This window comes from Lepus europaeus, unplaced genomic scaffold, assembly GCF_033115175.1.
Source record: "Lepus europaeus isolate LE1 unplaced genomic scaffold, mLepTim1.pri SCAFFOLD_3_1, whole genome shotgun sequence".
Classification (NCBI taxonomy): Eukaryota; Metazoa; Chordata; class Mammalia; order Lagomorpha; family Leporidae; genus Lepus; species Lepus europaeus.
Genome location: NW_026909276.1, coordinates 3,808,812 through 3,830,691, shown reverse-complemented (window position 1 = coordinate 3,830,691; position 21,880 = coordinate 3,808,812). Strand labels below are relative to the sequence as shown.

At 39.0% G+C, this 21,880-nt stretch overlaps 1 protein-coding gene and 1 pseudogene across 1 annotated transcript in view; one reads left to right on the top strand and one right to left on the bottom strand.

Moving 5' to 3' along the window:
- LOC133755123 (zinc finger protein 717-like) overlaps positions 1 to 19,980 on the top strand; it is a 32,611-nt gene extending 12,631 nt beyond the window's left edge. The window contains exons 2-5 of the mRNA XM_062185398.1: positions 13,941 to 14,067; positions 14,304 to 14,396; positions 17,705 to 17,765; positions 17,937 to 19,980. Coding sequence (XP_062041382.1) covers positions 13,941 to 14,067; positions 14,304 to 14,396; positions 17,705 to 17,765; positions 17,937 to 18,999 — 1,344 coding nt within the window. The 3' untranslated portion in view covers positions 19,000 to 19,980. The remainder of the gene's footprint in view (positions 1 to 13,940; positions 14,068 to 14,303; positions 14,397 to 17,704; positions 17,766 to 17,936) is intronic.
- Positions 3,163 to 4,107, bottom strand: LOC133755045 (helicase POLQ-like; annotated as a pseudogene).
- Positions 19,981 to 21,880: the final 1,900 nt, after the last annotated feature.

Genomic DNA, 21,880 nt, shown 5'->3' with positions numbered 1-21,880 from the left:
GCTAAGCCTCTGCCTGCAGCAATGGCATCTCATATTATCACCATCCATGTTTTGGCTGCTCCTCTTTCAATCTAGCCTCTGCTATGGCCAAGGAAAGCAGTAGAAGATGGCTCAGGTTCTTGGGCCCCTGCCACATGTGGGAGACCTGGAGGAAGCTCCTAGCTCCTGCCTTCAAATCAGCATAGTTCTGGCCATTGGTGCCAGTTGAAGGGTGAACCAGTGGATGGAAGACCTTTCTCTCTTTCTCTTCCTCTATGCCTGTAACTTTACCTCTCAAATTAAAAAAATAAATAAATAAAGAAGAAAAACAGATAGCCAGATCCCACAAGGGAGTTCCAAGTGACAGGATTGCACAGGGCCTAACAATGCATTGCAGCAAGTTTCCATGAGAGGCCAGTGATGCAGTCCAGGAGCCACAACTTGAGAATTACTGCTTTAGCTTTCTGAAAAGTAGCACAAATATTTCTGCTTTAAATTGTTCATATTATTAAGCCATCTCACAAGTAAAAAAGGAACTGGAAAGCTATTATTTACTAAAGTCTTTACTTAGAAATACCAATGTAATTATTGGCAGTTATCACCAACATCTAATTTGGCATGTCCTTGACAAAGAATGTAACTTGCAAGACAATTACCCTATTTCATGATGAATAACTAAGGCTGAGCGTGCCAAAGCTAAGTGACAGGACCATAATTCACTAGGAGGTTTACAGTCTCCAGCAATTGAGAACAAACCAGAATGTGCCTGGCACAGGGTCAGCTACATACAAAAAAGATGAATTAGACAGAGGCCTGTACTCAGATGTTCATTCTGGCAGGAAATGCAGCTTAAACAAAAAATAAGGCACAAAAGAAAAGCAGATGGAAGAAAGTTCACATCTACTTCAAGGTCAATGAACACCATTAGTGATTAAACTGTGAACCTCACTATTCATAATTTATTAGATTCTTTTTTGACTTTTGATTCCAGTAGTCTTACTTCTTAAACCTGATGGTCTTTTCTGAGATAAGAACCCATATTTGCAAAGTTCATAAATTTCTGAAAGGAGTTCTAGAAATACTTATAAAATGACAAGTTGATGGGCTGATCTTCCAGTCCATCTTGTTTATCTAAGACACATACTTGAATGTGGGCATTTGTGGTTAAGAAGTCTGTGTCCTCCTGAGGTTGACACCTGTCTCTGGCTCTCAACTCCAGCTTCCTGTAAGCATTAGGGACAGCCCAAGCAATTCGGCCTGTTATCTACATAAGAGATTTGCATTCAGTTCTTGGCACCCAGCTGCAGCTAGTTCACTTTTTTGTGGACCTCTGGGAAGTGACTCAGTGGATACAAGACTTCTCTTTCTGAAATAAATCAAAAAGAAATGTATTTGAAATGGGAGGGTACTTCAGAAAGTTCATAAAAAATGGAATTAAAAGGCAAATTTAGTTTGATGCACAAACTTTGAAGTCCATACCTGTTTTTAGTAATATGCATTGTCCAAAATTTCTGAAGTGCCCTCTTATAAACAAGGACCTATTTTTTTGAAAAACATAATATTCTTATTACTACTACCTCTCCTCACTTAAATATTTCCAATTTTAGTATATGTGTTGCCACAGTAAATACTGCACTGAAACCTTAACTACAGTTGTCTTTAAGGGTGTTCAGTTAGGGTGTCGGCATTATGTGGCATAGCAGGTAAAATCTCTGCCTACAGTGCTAATAGCCCATATGAGCATCAGTTTGAGTCTTGGCTGTTCCCTTTCTATTGCAGCTCTCTGATAATGTGACTGGGAAAGCAATGGAATATTGCTGAAGTCCTTGGGCCCCTGAACCCATGTTGGAGACCCACATGAAGCTCCTGGCTTCTGAATTCAGCCTGGCCTGGTACTGTCACAGCCATTTGGGGAGCTAACCATCATATGGAAGATTCATTCTTTCTCTCTCTCTGTCTCTCTCTCTCTCTTTTTCCCCACACTCCCCCCTTGTAACTCTGCCTTTCAAATAAAAATAAAATTAAATCTTAAAAAATAATATTTAGTTAGTTTGTTTTTAACTTGAAAGGTAGAGACTGAAACATCTTGTATCCAGTGGCTCATTCCCCAAATGTCCACAATAGTCTAGACTAGGCCAGGTTGAAATCAGAAATAAGGAGCCCAATTCAGATCCACCACATAGGTGTTAAGTACCCAAGTACTTGGGCCACCACTTGCTCCTTCCCATGTTGTATATTAGTAGGAAATGAAACTGGAAGTGGAGCTGGTACTTGGACCCAGGCACTGAAATATATGATGTGGGTGTCTCAAGTGGTATCTTTTTTATTTTAAAGATTTTATTTATTTGAAAGAGTTATAGAAAGAGGTAGAGACAGAGAGAGTGAGGATCCCATCCACTGGTTCATTCCCCAAATGGCCATAACCACCAGGGCTAAGCCAGGTCAAAGCCAGGCACCAGAAGCCTCTTCTAGGTCTCCCATGTGGGTACAGGGGTGCAAGCACTTGTGCCACCCTCCACTGCTTTCCCAGGCACATCAGCAGGGAACTGGATTGGAAGTGGAGAGCCCAGACTTGAACCACACCCATATGGAATTCTGGCACTGCAAGCTGGAGATTTAACCCACTATACTATACTACAGCACTGGCCCCATCAAGTGGAATCTTAAGTGTGTCACTCACCCCAAATATGTTTATTTTAATATATGGTATTCCTAACTTCACTCAAGACATGAGTATTCAAAGGAATTTCAACAACTTTTTGATAGAGAAGACAGAGACAGTCACAGAAGCACCAGTTTTCAAAAGTGTGGAAGAGCTAAATAATCAGAAAACAGCAGGAGCGGAGGATCAAGAAGTTGAGAAAGGAGTTTCAAGAATGATGCAGTCAATAGCATCAGGTATCTAATTGAGGAATCTGACAAAAAAAAATGCAATAAAAAAAAAACCTCATTTATGTGCCCTGGTCATTAAATCCTAAGAGCACAGAACCCATAACCGGATTAAGCTGGAGAATTATTTGAGATGAGGAATGAGAGACAGCAAGGATAACTGGTTTGAGAAGTGTGACTGTTGAAGGGAGTCACAGGGAGGGTTTTAGTACTAGCAGAATATTTATGGAAGGCTGAGAGACAATTGCTCTTTTGATTTGTTTTCAAGAAATATGACCTTAAAAGCCTTTATTTCTACTGATGTGTACTAATACTATGATAGCAATCAGAAATCTTGTTTTCATTCCAGCAAAAAGTACTACCATATAGCTTTTCAATTCCTTTGAACTGAACATAAAGGTCTCACTTTGCTGAGTAATGAATAGAAAGGACCAAGGTATCTGATGATGATTCAGTTGTTTTCTTAGCAACATTAATTTCTTCAGATAGGAGAGTCTCTTTCAGCTGTTATTCCTAGAAAATACTGGTATTTGGGCCTTGACATTTCCAGTCATGGCACATTTTAGATGATCTTTAATACTTTTTCTCCTATTCTTATCTGAATTTGTTCTGACTTTAGGAGAGAACTAATCAGTTTGCTGGGGTTGCATCTATGTGATTAAGGGACAATTCTTCATTTCCAGTCTTGAGACAGGTTACATTCCAATCCCTTTCTTTAGGTCACTGACCCCCGAAATCATTTGAAGAGTTCTGCAAATTATCAAAGTATAAAACCTGTGAGGAAGGCATATGTGACAAAAAACCAGTTCCATTTTCAACAGGGATATCTTTAGGTCTATTCTGGTTCTTTGTGTGCTCATCAGTTTTTAATTCAGTAAAGTTACCCACAGTGGGGATGCTGAGTTTGTTTTCATTACTTTCTTAATAAAGATCACCAGTGGCAAAGTCTGTAATGTGTTTCCTATGTTCAGGAAGTTCCATATATTTTTGTTCCAGGTCATCAACATAACGTAAAAAGTTTTCAGTAAAGCTGTCATAATCACCAAACATGTCTTCACTGTCATTATGCTCAATCAGTTGCATAGCCCACAGTTTTCCACCTCTGGTGCTGTGCCACCATCTCCTCCTCCCCCTTATTATCACCTGCCTTGAGCTCCACAGCTAGGTGGCAAAAATTATTGGAGCATTTCTATTTCAGACAGACACCTGCCTGTGGATGTGGGAACCACCTTTATCCATGACATGGGTTGAGAGATCTGCCACTTTGTCATCCCTAATGACCCAGCCGCCATGCTCAAGAGGACAATGGGAGGTGGGGTGGAAGTAGTTACAGGGGCACACTGTGCTGGAATCTCCAGCCAACATTGCTAAAACACCTCAAGTTAATGCCCGGGTACATCAGACAGGGCACAAGCATAGGTGCCCAGCCTTTCCTCATCCAGTCAGGTCTGGATTTCTTCTTTCTTATCAATTTGTAACTAATGCCATGTGATTAGGTAGAATAATTTGTGATTTTAGTCTTATTTATGGGTCAGTATATGTGCTGTCTTTGTGTGTGTTGCACAGGGTGGTCTAAAAATACTAATTAGGTCAACATTTTGTCATTCACATTTTGATTGATTATATTTGATTGATTATATATTATAAACTGAGTATCAATTATCAGATAATATTTGATTTTTAAAATTTCTTTCTTCTGTGAATTCTGTCTCATGTCCTTTGAGGTTGTTTTTAGGCATACTGACATAATTATGTTATCATCATGAAATATTATTTATTATGACAAAAAGTCTCTTAATACCTCTGGTCTTCTATTTCTTCTTGATGCTTTGCTGCTAAATAAGGCATCCAATTGAGCTTTTTATGATTAATGTTTTTATTGTGTATCCTTTTAAATTTAATTTATTGATTTGGGAGGGAGAGAAGACATACACACTTCCACACAGATATAGGAAGGTAGGTAGGTAGATATAGGTAGGTAGGTAGGTAGGTAGATAGAGATAGGGAGGGAGAGAGAAGTCTTGCTTATGGGTTTACTTCCCAGATAACTGCAATGTATGGGTATATGGCTGGGGCTGGGTTTGCCTCAATCCATGAGCTGGGAGTTCAATCAGCATCTTTACTGTGTGTGGCAAGAACCTAATTCCGTGAGCCATCCCCACAGATTACTAGGTTATTCGGATGCAGGAAGTAGGAATCAGGAGCTAGAGTGGGCATCAAACCCAAGTACTCCAGTGTGATTCATAGGCATCTTAATTGATACCCTAAATTCTATGTTAAATGTGTACAACCATAAAACATTTTAAATATTTAATTGTAGTGCTCCTATTGATTGTTTCACTCAGTGTCATAGACTAAGGAGTGTACCTCCCCAAATCTGTATTTGGATATGTTAAACTCCATGTGTCTGCATTTGGAAATAGAACCTTCAAATGGATAATTAAGGTTGATTGAGATTCTATAGGTGGGCCTTAATCCCATTCAACTTGGTCTTTGTCGGGGAGAAACCAGTGATGAGAGCATACAAAGAAGAGGCCATATGAGGACATCATGAGAAGTTGGCTATTCTTAAATGGAAAAGACCTCAGAAAAAAATGAAATCTGCAAGCACCTTGTTTTTTTTTTTTTAATTTAAAGATGTATTTATTTATTTCAAAGTCAGAGTTAAACATAGAGAGAAGGAGAGACAGAGATAGGTCTTCCATCTGCTGGCTCACTACCCAATTGGCCACAATGGCTGGAGCTGCACTGATCAGGAGCCAGGATCTTCTTCCGGGTCTCTCAAGCAGGTACAGGGTCTCAAGGACTTGGACCATCTTCATCTTCTAACTGCTTTCCCAGGCCATAGCAGATGGATGGGAAGTGGAGCAACCAGAACTCTAACTGGTGCCCATATGGAATGCCCACACAGCAGATGGCAGCTTTACCCACTAAGCCACAGTGCCAACCCCAGCATCTCATTCTTAAACCATCATTCTACAGAATCATGAGAAAATAAATTTCTGTTAAGTTGCCCTCTCTATAACATAGTATTATAGCATCTCTGTTAAATGAATACACTACTTTGTTGCATTAATTTACTTTGATGTGTAATACTGATATGCTTTAATTTGTTACTCATGGCTTTAAAAATTACATTGAGAATAATTTATCCCAATATCTTTGGAGAAATATTGTACTGCTTCATATGGAATATAGATTTTTCTATTGAATAATTAAATTTTTTCCAACTTTTGTTTAATATATATAAATTATCAAAGTAAAACTTTTGGATTATAGTGGCTTTTCCCCCCATTACCTCACTCCCACCTGCAACCATCTCATCTCCCACACCCGTCCCATTCTTCATCACAATTCACTTTCAATTCGCTTTATATACAGAAGATCAACTTAGTATATACTAAGTAAAGATTTTAACATACTGCACCCACACAGACACACAAAGTATAGAGTACTGTTTCAGTAGTAGTTTTACCATTACTTTGCATAGTACAACACATTAATGACAGAGGTCCTACATGGGGAGCAGGTGCACAGTGACTCCTGTTGTTGATTTAACAATTGACATTCTTATTTATGATGTCAGTAATCACACAAGACTCTTGTCATGAGCTGTCAAGGCTATGGAAGCCTCTTGAGTTCAGAAACTGATCTTATTTAAACAAGGCCATATTCAAAGTGGAAGTTCTCTCCTCCCTTCAGAGAAAGGTAATTCCTTCTTTGATGTGCTCTTTCTGCTGGGATCTCACACAGAGAGATCTTTCATTTAGGTCATTTATTGATTGATTGATTGATTGATTTTGCCACAGTGTCTTGGCTTTCCATGCCTGTGAAACTCGCATGAGCTTTTTAGCCAGATCCAAATGCCTTAACAGCTGATTCTGAGGCCAGAGTTCTGTTTAAGGCATGTGCTATTCTATGAGTCTGCTGTCTATACTGCTTTCCATGTAGGATTATTCTCCTTTTTAATTCTATCAATTATTATTTGAAGACACTGGTCTTATTTATGTGATCCCTTTGACAATCCTATCTTTTTGATCAACTAGGAACTTAAAGTGATTGCTTTAACAAGTAAGATAGTATTGGTACATGCCACTTTGATGGGATTGAATTGCAATCTCCTGGCACATTTCTAGCTCTACCATTAGGGGTAGTCCAAGTGAACATGTGCCGAATTGTACATCTCGTCCCTCTCTTATTCCCACTTTTATATTTAACAGGGCTTACTTTTCAGTTAAATTTAAACACCTAAGAACAATTGTGTGTTAACTAAAGAGTTCAACCAATGGTATTAAGTAGGAGAAAAAAATACTAAAAGGAATAAAATAGTAAGTTGCTCCTCGACAGTCAGGACAAGGGCTGATCAAGACATTGTTTCTCATAGTTTCCATTTCGCTTCAACAGGTTTCCTTTTAGGTGCTCAGTTGTCACCGATCAGGGAGAACATATGATATTTGTCCCTCTGGGACTGGCTTATTTCACTCAGCATGTTTTCCAGATTCCTCCATTTTGTTGCAAATGACCGAATTTTATTATTTTTTTTTACATTGAGGTGCAGACAGCTCTTTTATTTGCCAATTTAATTTCCTTTGGGTAAAATTCAAGGAGTGGAATGGCTGGGTTGTGTGGTAGAGCTATATTCAAGTTTCAGAGGAATCTCCAGACTGTCTTCCAGAGTAGCTTTACCAGTTTGCCTTCCCACCAACAGTGGATTAGTGATTTCATTCTTTTTTAAATCTAAGATTACATACTGTATATGTACCCAATTTCTTAATACAGTCATCAATTGATGGACATCTGGGCTGATTCTATATCTTGGTTTTTGTGAACTGAGTTTCAGTAAACATGGACTATTCATATGCCAATTTCATTTTATTTGGGTAAATTCTCAGGACTAGGATTGCTAGGTCATGTGGTAGATCTATTTTCAATTTTGTATCATTGTTTTTTGAATCTCAGTTCTGCTTTCTTGTTTTTTTTCTTTTTAAGATTTATTTATTTATTTGAAAGGCAGAGAGAGAGAGGTCTTCCATCTGCTAGTTCACTCCCCCAGATGTCTACAATGGCTGGAGATGTGCTGATCCTAAACCAGAAGCCAGGAGCATCTTCTGGGTCCCCAACGTGGGTGCAGTGGCCCAAGGATTTGGATCATCTTCCACTGTTTGCCCAGGCCACAGCAGAGAGCTGGATCAGAAAAGGAGCAGCCAGGACTCTTAACTGGTGCCCATATGGGATGCTGGCATTGCAGGCAACAGCTTTTACCCACTACAGCTCAGTGCTGGCCCCGTTTCTTAAGTTTTGCGTGTTGTATTGTCAGCTTCATTCATTTCCAAGAATTCTTTGGTTTCTCATTTGATTGCTTCTGTGAATCACTGTTCATCATTCAATATTGTGTTATTCAGTCTCCATATATTTGCATATTTTCTAGAGATTCTTACAATCTAAATTTCCAGCTTTATCCCATTGTGGTCAGAAAAGACACATAGTATGATTTCAATAATTTGGGTTTGCTGAGACTTGCTTTACAGCCTAGCATATGGTCTATCCTAGAGAAGGTTCCATATAGTGATGAAAAGAATGTGTATTCTGCAACTGTGAAATATTCAGTAGATATCTGTTCAGTCCATTTGGTCCATAGTGTTTTTTTTTAACTTCTATTTAATGAATATAAATTTCCAATGAACAGCTTATGGATTACAATGGCTTCCCCCCCATAACTTCCCTCCCACCCGCAACCCTCCCCTTTCCTGCTCTCTCTCCCATTCCATTCACATCAAGATTCATTTTCAATTCTCTTTATATACAGAAGATCAGTTTAGTATATATTAAGTAAAGATTTCAACAGTTTGTCCCCACATAGCAACTCAAAGTGAAAAATACTGTTGGAGTACTAGTTATAGCATTAAATAACAGTGTACAGCACATTAAAGACAGAGATCCTACATGATATTTTTTAAAAATTGATTAATTTTCTATGCAATTTCCAACTTAACACCAGGTTTTTTTTTTCATTTTCAATTATCTTTATATACAGAAGATCGATTCAGTATATGCTAAGTAAAGATTTCATCAGTTTGCACCCACACAGACACAGAGAGTGTAAAAATACTGTTTTAATACTAGTTATAGCTTCATTTCACATTGGACCACACATTAAGGACAGATCCCACATGTGACATAAGTACACAGTGACTCCTGTTGTTGATTTAACAATTTGGCACTCTTGTTTATGGCGTCAGTAATCTCCCTAGGCTCTAGTCATGAGTTGCCAAGGCTATGGAAGCCTTTAGGGTTCTCTGGCTTTGATCTTATTCCGATAGGGTCATAGTCAAAGTGGAAGTTCTCTCCTCCCTTCAGAGAAAGGTACCTCCTTTTTGATGGCCCTGTTCTTTCCACTGGGATCTCACTCGCAGAGATCTTTCATTTAGGTCTTCTTTTTTTGCCAGAGTGTCTTGGCTTTCTATGCCTAAAATACTTTCATGGGCTCTTCAGCCAGATCTAAATGCCTTAGGGGATGATTCTGAGGCCAGAGTGCTATTTAGGACATCTGCCATTCTATGAGTCTGCTGTGTATCCTGCTTCCCATGTTGGATCCTTCTCTCCCTTTTTGATTCTATCAGTTAGTATTAGCAGACACTAGTCTTGTTTGTGTGATCCCTTTGACTCTTAGACCTATCAATATAATCAATTGTGAACTGAAATTGATCACTTGGACTAGTGAGATGGCATTGGTATATGCCACTTTGATGGGATTGTATTGGAATCCCCTGGCACGTTTCTAACTCCCATAGTGGTTTTTTTTTAAAGATTTATTTATTTTTTTAAAAGTCAGAATTACACACAGAGAGAAGAGAGGCAGAGGGAGAGAAGTCTTCCATCTGATGGTTCACTCCCCAATGGGCTGCAATGGCCAGAGCTGCACCGATCTGAAGCCAGGAGCCAGGAGCTTCTGCTGGGTCTCCCACGTGGGTGCAGGGACCCAAGGACTTGGGCCATCTTCCACTGCTATCCCAGGCCACAGCAGAGAGCTGGATCAGAAGAGGAAAAGCTGGGACTAGAACCGGCACCCATATGAGATGCCGGCGCTTCAGGCCAGGGCATTAACCTGCTGCACCACTGTGCTGGCCCTGGTCCATAGTGTTGATTAGCTCTCATATTTCTTTGTTGGTTTTCTGTCAAGTTGATCAGTCGATTGATGAAGCTAGATGTTGAAGTCCTCCATTATTGGACTCCATGTTTCTCTTTATGTCAATTAAATATTATTTTAAATAGCCTGGTGCTCTGGCATTGGTGTATATATTGGATGTTTATTATAGTCATGTCTTCCTGTTAAATTGATCCCTTAATTATAGCATAGTACCCTTCTTTGTGTCTTTAAATGAGAGTTACACACAAAGAGAAGGAAAGGTAGAGAGAGAGAGAAGTTGTCCATCTGCTGGTTCACTCCACAGTTGGCCTCAACAGCTAGAGCTGAGCCATTCTGAAGCCAGGAGCCAGGAGCTTTTTCAAGGTCTCCCACACAGGTGCAGGGGCCCAAGGACTTGGGCCATCTTCTGCTGCTTTTTCAGGCCCATAGCAGAGAGCTGGATTGGAAGTGGAACAGCCGAGACTTGAACCGACACCCACATGGGATGCTGGAACTGCAGATGGTGGTTTTACCCACTATGCCACAGCACCAGCCCCTGGTGACATATTCTTTCAATTTCTGTTTGTTATGGAGAGTTCTTTTTTCACCTTCATTCATAAATGAGAGCTTTGCAGGATATAGTATTCAGGGGTGACAGTCTCTGCATTCTCTCCTAGCCTGTAGAGTTTCTGATGAGAAATCACCTGTGTCTAATTGGATATGTTTCTGAAGGTAATCATGTTTCTCTTGTGTACATTTGATAATTTTTATTAATGCTTTACTGTTGAAAGTTTGACTGCAAAGTATCATGGTGGAAATCTTTTCTGTCATGTGTATTAAGAGTTCTGTGTGCTTCCTGTACTTAAGTGTATCTTTCTTTCTCCAGGTTAGGGGACTTTTCCATAATTACTTCACTGAATATACCTTCCAATCTATTCTCTCTTTCCATACTTTCAGAAAATCCAAAGACCTATATGTTGGGTCATTTGATAGTATCCCATCAAAAAATTTTTAACTTCCAATTTCATCCTTTTTTTTTTTAATCCATGACATTTCCTAAGATTTACCTTCCCACTCAAATACTTTTTCTTCTGCTTCACAAGTATGTTGTTAAGAATTCCACTGCATTTCTTATTTGACATTAACTTCTTTAGTTATAATATTTTCTTTGGTTTCTCTTCTAAATCTCTGTTTCACAGGTATGTTTTTCTTCCAAGTTATATATGGATTTCTTTAACTCATTGGATTTCACATTTCATCCACTGCATAAAAAAATCAGAAGTGAATTCTATTCTTTTTTAAACAAATCCCCAACCTTTTCCCTTGGATATCTAGTTTCATGCTTTGGAAATCTAGGAATATATAATATTACTGTTGAGAAAAATTCCTGTAAAATTTTTCTGATACAATGATTCCTCTCCCTTTCAAGAATTATTTTAAAACTTTACAATATTGTTTAGTCTCGATCTTTAAATCCTACCCCATTACTCTGGGTAAAGAAAAACTCCATTCACAAAAGTTATGGTCATGACTGGATGTTTGGGCAGCCTTCTTCTCCATTAAACTTTTCATTTTCATTTGTTTGAGGTGATCCTTCCTCGTCAGGTCCCTGTTCAGGTGCCCCTTGCTGTGAACCATGCAGCAACTCTGCAGGTTGAAGAGGTGATGGTGTGCAATGAAAGGAAAACAAAAGTTTATAGAAAAGTAGGGGCCAGCAGGACTCTCTCCAAGAGAGGAGCAGGAACCTCTCTCTGCCTTGCCCTGTGGCTTTTAGTTTTGCCCTTTTCATTTTAAATTATTTGACAGGTAGAGTTACAGACAGTGAGAGAGAGAGAGAGACAGAGAGAAAGGTCTTCCTTCCATTGGTTTACTCCCCAAATGGCTGCTACAGCCGGTGCTGTGCCAATACAAAGCCAGGAGCCAGGTGCTTCTTCCTGGTCTCCCACGTGGGTGCAGGGGCCCAAGCACTTGGGCCATCCTTCACTGCCTTCCCGGGCCACAGCAGAGAGCTGGACTGGAAGAGGAACAACTGGGACTAGAACCCAGTGCCCATATGGGATGCCAGTATTGCAGGCAGAGGACTAGCCAAGTGAACCATGGTGCTGGCCCTAGTTCTGCCAAATCCCCTTGCTGACACCAGGACAAGCCTCTGCTTAACTAGAAACAGCATTCTCTACACACAGATCTTGACCAGATGCCATGTGATCACCACCTGACCCAGAAAGAGGAAGAGAGTAGAACATTTGAGTAAAAAATGTCCTTGAACTTGTTACATCCCTGGAGGTGAGTGGGCCGTGGCCCACTGCTGGCTTTCCAAGCTGCAATGTCCCAGATTAGACTGTTCACATAACTCCCAGCTTCATCCTGCTGCATTCCTCAAAGGGCTGCAGTGATAGTTTCCACCTGGCCTCTGGCAATGTCTCTCTTTGGTCTCTTCCTCTCTAAGTAGCCATTTAGTCCTTCCCCATTTGCCTCCATTGGAGGACATTTAAAGTGCAAATATCTTTAAGTAACTATCACATTGTATTGAAGCACCCTGTGCCTCAGGGAGTGAGTACTCATTTTCATGTAAAAATAATAATTATTCTAATTGTTGCAGGATACACTATGATGCTTATGAACATACTTTATAAACAAGTTTACAAAAATAGCACATAAAATTTATTGGGTCAAGTATATAAATGAAATATTAATTATCAGTTCCTTGGACAATTTTTTTAAAAAGATTATTTATTTATTTGAGAGGTAGAGTTACAGATAGAGAGAGGGAGAGACAAGGAGACAGGTTTTCTATCCACTGGTTCACTCCCTAAATGGCTACAATGGCTGGAGCTGGGTCAGTATAGAAATGAGGAACTAGAAGCTTCTTCCGGGTCTTCCACATGAGTGCAGGGGCCCAAGCACGTGGACCATACTCTACTGCTTTCCCAGGCCAACACCAGAGAGATGGATAAGAAATGGAGCATCTAGGACTCCACCCAGCACTTATATGGGGTACCAGTGCTAACAGCAGAGGCTTGACCTACTACGCCATAGTGCCAGGCCCTCCTTGAACACTTTCACTGTCTTCATCTCATCATAGCCCAGGACCACTCACCTAGATGTAGTGGAGTTTTTTTCCCAGTACCTGGCCTGTGTTCTTTGCTATTTACCACCATTCTTGTTGCATCTTAACATAAACACATTCTCGCATAAGATGTCACCATCTTTGGTGTTTCAATGAACAGTAATCGGATAATAGAGAGAAATATATTGCTTTAAATTTTTGAAAAAGGATTTATATTACTTGAACGATAATTAAAGAGAGATCTTCCATCCACTGGTTCACTCCTCCAGTGACCACAATTGCCAGCTCTGGGCCAGACCAAAGCCAGGAACCTGAAGCTCCAATTGTGTCTCTCACATGGGTGGTAGGGTCCCAAGTACTTGCAACAACTCCTGCACCTTTCCCAGGCACATTAGCAGGAAGCTGGATTGGAAGTATAACAGCCATAACTCAAAACATTGATCTTAAGGGATGCCAGCATCACAAGAAAGAACTTAACCCATTGAGACAAAACATTGCTCTCTCCCCAAATCTATTTTAAAGGAATTTTCTTTTTACCTTGGACAGTCTTGAGCGTGTGTCTTTTTTAATTCATCTTGCATGCTAGTTTTGTTTTCCATTTATACTTATGTTTATTGATTACCATGTGAACAGATTTCAGAATCATTAGAAGAAACCCCAGTTCTAGAATATTAAGGGAAACCCTATTGTGATTTTGGAATTTTAAAATTATTTTAAGGGTAGGGTAGTTTCATTGTGATTTTTCTCTCTGTTGCCATATAGATTACAGAGGAAACTGTTATATATAAGTAGCAAATAAGACACTCAGAAAAATCCACTTCCAGTCTTTGTGATTAGTGATCCAGGACTGATATGTTGAGGATGAATGTGCTGTTACAGGTGTTGGTGTCATTTGAAGACCTGGCTGTGGACTTCACCAAGGAGGAATGGCAGAACATGAATCATTCTCAGAGGACCCTGTACAGGGATGTGATGCTAGAAATCTATAGCATCCTACTGTCCTTGGGTAAGTAAAAACTAGCTCGTACCCAAGTACAGTTATTTTTTCTCAGTTGAGAATTCAACAATTTATAAGGCTTCATATGGGGTTGGTATAGGATTTGAGGCCGTGAAAAAAATTCTTCCCTCTAGAAAGCAATTCAACTTAGCCTTTTTCTGGCACTGCTTCTGGGCCCAAGCTGTTGTCTCTCAAAACCCGAAGTTAGTGGTTTCACAAAGTCAAACATTATTTCTTATTAAAAGGGCACTGCATTAACAAGCCTGAGGTGATCTTCAAGTTGGAACAAGGAGCAGAACCATGGATGGTAGAAAAACCCCTGAACCAGAGCCTTCCAAGTAAGTGAGCACATGTTGGTCAGGGTGACTGGGACAGAAAGCTCAGCAGATGCTGACTGCAGCATTACACACTAACTTTTCCTAAATCCCAGACTTTCTGCCAGCTGGTGTCATACATGCAACAAAGGCATTCTACAGCCTCCAGGAAAGGCTGCCATGCATATATCCATCTAGCTGCTTTCCTGCTCTTGCTGAATATTTTCTTGGATTAACCAAAATGCAAGTCTTTTCTGGCTCTTATAAAGTGATTTTCTAGGTTTGATACATCCCCCAAATTCTAACTTGTCTTTCTTCCTACTTTCATAGCCTGTTCTGTGGAATTTATTCAATTATTTATTCATTCTTTCAGTGCTTATTAATTGGCCAGCTCACAGACAATGTTTTACTACTTGCTGAAATTGAATTTCCACTTCTGGCTTTGAACAGACACAGGCTTTGTTATTGCTCAAATCTGTGGATGAAACTACTGAATGGGAGCTCTCTCATTGTCTCTGTAAAATAAATAAGAAAATAATAGGTTTTGCAAATATTTAAAAGGTGAAACAGCTCTGTCCTTATTTTTTCTGGCTCTCATTCTCTCATTCTCTGACCCATAAGTAAATAAAAAAAGAGCCTTTGTATTGTGACATCAGAAATCATGATACTAAGCATGACCTTACATAGGAACATGAAAATTGGTGGTCCTGTGCTCACCAGGAGATTGATATCTAAGGACAAGTGTACCTGTGAATTCTATTGAGCAGCTCACATTTGTTTGGGAGGAGAGTTTGAATTCCTCTTTCTTTTTTTTTTTATAAAAAGATATACTTTATTTTTTAAAGGCAGAATGAGAGACAGAAGAAGATCTTCATTCTGCTGGTTCACTCCTCAAATGGCCATATTGGCCAGGGCTGTACTAGGCTGAAGCCAGGAGCCTTAAACTCCATCTGGGTCTGATAAATGCATGGCAGGGGACCAAGTGCTTGAGTCATTTTCCATTCCTTTACCAGGTCCATTAGCATGGAGCTGGATCAGAAGCAAAGCAGCTAGTTCTCAAACTAGCATTGCAAGTATGGGATGCTGGTATTGCAGAAAGTAGCTTGTGCTGTGCCATAATAACCCTCTCCTTTTTTAAAAATAATTCTAAAATGGGAAAGAGATAAATGCATAAAGGACTCAGGTTTTCTTTGAAAGTAGTTGACAAGAAATCCTCCAACACAGAAATCAAAAACATTCAAAACTTCAAATTGTCAAACAGCAGTGTATAAACCAGGAAGTGATAACAGAATACCAGAATGAATTGGAAAAAAATTCTCACAGAAGAAGAACATAGTGTGCATGGCAGGACCTATTCTATTAATCCTGTACGAAGAGCATGCCCATGACAATATATCAGGATTTTCCATACTTTTCTGGTACTGTGATGCTGAAGGTATCAAATTCCTTCAGGAATATGGGGCAATCTGTCATAGCTTGCAGGTAAAAGGCTATTTTATATTTGCAGAAGCTAATAGATGCCTACAGCCATTCCCTTGGGAAGATTAAGCATGACACTACAATAGGACCTGATTAAGAGACAGACACATGTCCCCTTCCTGCATCTGCAAGTAAGTGATCTAATAAAGCTATCCCATTTTCAAGACGAAAATATCAGTGGAGAAGCACAGATCACACCATTTAAAAATAATCATGGTAATTGTGAAACTCAGACATAGAAATAAAGTGAGAGACAGGGAGATCTTTCATCTGCTGGTTTACTTTCCAAGTGACTGCAACTATTGAAGCTAGACAAGGCTGAAGCCAGGATCCAGGCGCTTCTTCCAAATCTCACATCTGTGCAGGGGGCCCAAGGGCTTGGACCATCTTTCTCTGCTTTCCCAGGTGCATTAGTGGAGAGCTGGATTGGAAGTGGAGCATCTAGTACTTGAACTTGTGCACATATGGGATGCCAGCATTGCAAGTGGGGACATAAACCATTAAGCCATAGTGCAAGCCCCCAAATACATCATTATCATAACAAAATAAAGTAGAGAAAAATAATAGGGAAAAGTAATGTCCACTGGAAAGTACTCAACATACTATTTCATTTAGAGAAGTGATTGGATATTTTTATGAGATGTTTTTCCACCTTCAAAAATGGTTATTTATCAGAATATTCTTGCAGCGTAGTGGGTAAAGATACCACCTGCAATGTTGGCATCCCCTTTGGAGGCTGGTTTGTGTCTTGGATACTCCACTTCCTATCCATCTACATGCTAATGTGCCTAGGTAAATAGTGGAAGATGGCCCATGTGTTTGTAACCCTGCCACAAATGTGGGAGACCCAAAGTTCTTGACTCTTGGCTTTTTTCTGGTGTGGTCCATGTGCATTATGGCCATCTGGAAGTGAACCAGCAGATGGAAGATATCTCTCTCTTTCTCTCTCTCTCAAAATCTCTCTCTCTCTCCTATTCTCTCTCTTTAACTGCTTTTCAGGGTTTGAATTTTCAAAGTCAGAGTTACACAGAGGAAGAGATAGAATCATGCCCTCTACCGGTGCACTCCTCAAATGGTTTCAATAGCCAGGGTGAAGCTAAGAGTTAGGAGATTCTTATGGGTCTCCCACATAAGTTCAGGGACCCAAGCACTTGTGGTATATTCTGCTGATTTCCCAGACACAGTAACAGAGAGCTGGATTGTAACTGGAGTAGCATGGCCTTGAACCAATGCCTATATAGCATGCTGGCATAGCAGGTGGTGTTTTTACCTGTTGTGCCACAATGCTAGCCCCAATAAATCTGAAAATATACAAATTAAATTCTTTATGTTATTTTCATCCACTTGAAAGAATGGCAGTTAGAGCAGGAGAGAGAAATATCTTCCATTCTTTGATTTACTGCCAAATTTCCTGAACCATTAGTAGTAGACCAGTCTGAAGCAAAAAGTCTGCAATGATATCTAAACTTTTCAAGTGTATATCCAGGTATTTCAAGTGAGTGGCAGAGTTGCAAGCACTTGAAGCATTATTCACTGTCTACAAGGATGTATGATCAGCAAACTATATTGAAAGCAGAGTAGCCGAGGCTCAACCTAGCACAGTTAGGGGAAGCAGGCATCTCAAGCAGTGGCTTGACCCACTTGCCCAACTTAAAAAATATTTAAGGTAGTTAAGAATATTTTTGAATATTGAGAAAACTATTGTAAAAACCACCAAATGGTAATAAATGAATAACTTCTACTGATGTTAAATCCATGCAACTAAGATAACAATAAACTTACTTTTCAACAAGCATTCCAAAAGAAACAGTTTGATATGGTTCATGAATTTGGTTACTTTTTTCTCATTGCAGTTGCCAACAGAAAGGATGACCTTATCAAAACCAACCAGAAAAGTGAAGAAGTAAATTTGAGGCAAGTTGTAATTACAAAAGTATCTCAACTCCCAAGAGAGTTGAATTCAGAAATAAAAAAGAAAAGATTTAATTTAACCTCAGGACATATTTGTAAACTGAATACATAAATGGAAAATAGTTTAGGAAAGAAACCTGAGGTATATGACTTATTGAATGTTCTACTCTCTAGGGGACCTGATGAAATACCACCTGGAGAGAAACCTCATGGACCTAATGTCACTGAGAACTCACTCCAATACTTGGAACATCTTAGTCAACATCACCAGATTCAGAATATACATCAGGCTTTTGAACACAATGGCCAAGGGAAATGCTGTAACAGGAAGAGACTATCCTTTGAATGTGAAAGGATTTGTGTGGAACATACCTCTAATAAATCAACTGTCATTTTAGGAAACAAAACACTGGTTGAAAGTAAAAATTTCCATAAAAATGTCTATCTCAGTAAATGTCAGAAAGCAGGAGAGAAACTCCATGGATCTTTTGAGTATGATGAATCTCTGAATTACAAATCAGATCTTACAATGTATCAGAGAACACATATGGGGGAAACTGTCCATATATGTAAGCACTGTGGGAAATCTTTCAGCTGTAAATCCTGCCTTACTACCTATCACAGAACTCACATAGGGGAAAGTCTCATTGAGTGCATTGAATGTGGGAAAAGCATCTACCAGAAGTCAGACATCTCTAGAGACCAGAGAATTGCCACAATGGAAAATCTTCATGAATGCAGTGAGTGTGGAAAAGCCTTGTATCAGAAGTCATACCTCATTAAACACCAGAGAATCCACACAGGAGAGAAACCTTATGGATGTAAGATATGTGGAAAAGCATTTTGTCAGAATTTACAACTTAGTACACATCAGAAAATTCACACAGGGGAGAAACCTTATGAATGCAATGAATGTGGAAAAGCCTTTTATCGGAAGTCACATCTCATTATGCATCAGAGAACTCACACAGGGGAGAAACCTTACAAATGTAATGAGTGTGGAAAAGCCTTTTCCCAGAGTTCAGTCCTCAATAAACATCAGATAATTCACACAGGGCAGAAACCTTATAAGTGCAATATATGTGGAAAAGCCTTTCATTGGAAGTCAAGTATCATTATACATCAGAAAATTCACACAAGGGAGAAATCTCATGAATGCAATATTTGTGGAAAACCCTTTTGCCCCAGGACTGCCCTCATTAGCTGTAAGAGAAATCATACAAAGGAGAAACCATGATTGTAACGAGTGTTGAAAATCATTTTACCACAGGTCTTCCCTCATTAACTATCAGAATTCACACAAAAGAGAAACCTTATGAATGCAATATGTGTGGAAAAGCATTTTGCCAGAAGTCTCAACTCATTTTTCATCAGAGCACGCACACAGGGAAAAAAAAATCTTATAAATGCAAAAAATGTGGAGAAACAGTTTTCCAGAATTCAAGGCTCAGTAGTCATAAAATTCACACAGAAGGAAACATTTTAAATTGACTAAATATAAAAAGGACATATTTTCCAGGAATTGCACGTCAGCATACATGACAGAATTCACACAAAGAAAAAAACCGTGATAATGGAATCTTTGTGAACAATTACTTTGAGAGAAGTCTTCAGCACACATGAGAAAAATCACAGGAGAAGATATGTGGATATAGATGAAAATTTTCTACCATAGGCCAGCTGTCATTATCTATCAGAGAACTTACAGAGGAAAATCTCTACACATGCAATGGAAGTGGAAAATCCATTTACTCAAAGACAAGATTCAGCAAAAATTACCGAATTTTGCAAAGAATGCACTATATACACATATTGGATGTGAAAAAAAATGTTTTTGCAAATCAGACTTCAACAGATTTTAGGGTTTTCACAGGAGGATGTAACGAGCTATGAAGACCTACTGTGTGTTCTTCAAAATCATCTTTCTTTGTGTCATACAACCTGCATTTTTAGCTCCTCTACTGTGAGTAGGACAGTGGAAATGAGCTCTGCTTTCACATGTGAGTGTTAATAAATATTGCCTATACAGTGGAGGATGGCCCAAGTCCTTGGGCCCTGCACCCATATGGGAGACTGGGAGAGGCATCCTGGCTTCGGATCAGCGAGATGTGCCGGCCGCAGTGGCTATTGGAGGGTGAACCAACGGCAAAAAGGAAGACCTTTCTCTCTGTCTCTCTCTCACTATCTACTCTGTCTGTCAAAAAATAAATAAATAAATATTGCCTTTAATATTTACTTAAGGTGCCATTCTCATTTACAAAGTTACTTGATGCAGTTGTTGTGTTGTCTGCCTATGATTTTTCCCCTACATTATTCTGGTACAGAATAGTGTTGTGATCACAGTCACATCACCTCACTCATTTACCAGGCATAATGCTATATTCTTAGCTTTGGATAATGAGTATTTTGCCTAGGGTAGGAAGTGAGTCTCCTGTAGTCATGAGTGTCTGTAGCCAACAGAATCCCAAACTTTGCTTTGTGTATGTCTTCTAGACTGCTGCTTTTTCCAGCTTCTGTGCTTTTCCTATTTCTATTTTTATATTTATGTTTAATTTTACTTATTAAACAAGTTTCATATATTTTATATTGTACATATTGAGAAATATAGTGGGAATCCCTGTATTCTCCATCCTCCTATACTACAATCCTTCCTGCCCCTGCCTCTGAGATTCCCAGTCTTCATTTTGACTATAATCTATTTCCAGTATACTTAATGATCATATAGTTAACCCTGCTCTAGATAAAGGAGTTCAACATATAGTATGGAAAGAGAGAAACAATACAGAACAGAAGTAAAGAAATACTGTTATTCAATGGAAGAGGCAGGGCTATAAACAGTCCTCAGACCTCAAAATGTTTGTTTCACTCCAATACATTATATTTCAACTATTCTATTAGTTACATTGGATCATAAGAAACATATGGTATCTGTCTTTTTAAGGTTGGCTTATTTCACTAATTATAATAGGTTCTAATTGCAACCATCTTGTAAAAGACAGGATTTCACCTTTTTTTTAACAGTTAAGTAATACTCCATAGTGTATATACACCATAATTTCTTTATTTGCTCAACAGTTGATAAATATCTGGGTTGATTCTGTATCTCTGCTATTGTGAATTGTGTTGCAGTGAATGGGGTTACAGATAACTATTTCAGATGCTGATTTCTTTTGGTTTGAGTAAATTCCCAGAGAGGGATGGCTGGATCATATGGTATGTCTATATTCAGCCTTCTGATGTTTCTACATACTGTTTTCCACAGTGGTTACACCAGTTTACATTCCCACCAAGCATTGATCAGGGTACCTTTTCCCCACATCCTCTGCAGCATTTGTCATTTGTCTATTTCAGTACCATTCTAACTGGAGTGAGGTGGAACTTTTTGGTTTTGATTTGCATTTTCCTGTTGTTAGTGATCCTGAACATTTTTCAAAAATGTGTTGGCAATTGGAATTTGCTCTCTTAAGAAACTTGTTTTTAAGTCTTTTGCCCATTTCTTCACTGGATTGTTTGTTTTGTTGAATTTTTTTAGCTGTTTATAGATTCTGGATGTTAACCTTTTCTCAGTTGCATAATTTACAAATATTTTCTCCCATTCTAGGGGTTGTCTCTTCTGTTTGCTGAGTATTTCTTTTTTATTGCAGGAGCTTCTCAGCTTGATGTAATCCCAGTTGTCAATTGTGACTTTGAGTGCATATACTTTAGGTGCCTTTTCCAAGCAGTCTTTGCCTGTGCCAATGTCTGTAGAATTTTTCCCATGTTCTCTAATGATGTGGTGGTTTCCGGTCATAGATTTAGGTCTTTGATCCATTTTGAGTGGATTTTTGTTTAAGGTGTAAGATTACATCTTTTTCAGATTTACATAGTAAGGTGATGCAGGTTTCATAAAAGGAGTTTGGGGGGGTTCCTTTCAATTGTTTTGAATAGCTTGAGAAGAATTAAGAATAGTTCTGCTTTAATGTCTGGTAGAATTCAGTGATGAAACCATCTGGTTCTGGGCTTTTCTTTATTGGGAGAGTCTATATTATTAGTTCAGTTTCCATCTTGCTTATTGATCTGTTTAGGTTTTCTATATCATCATAATTCAGTTTTCATAGGTTGTATATTTCTTGGGATCT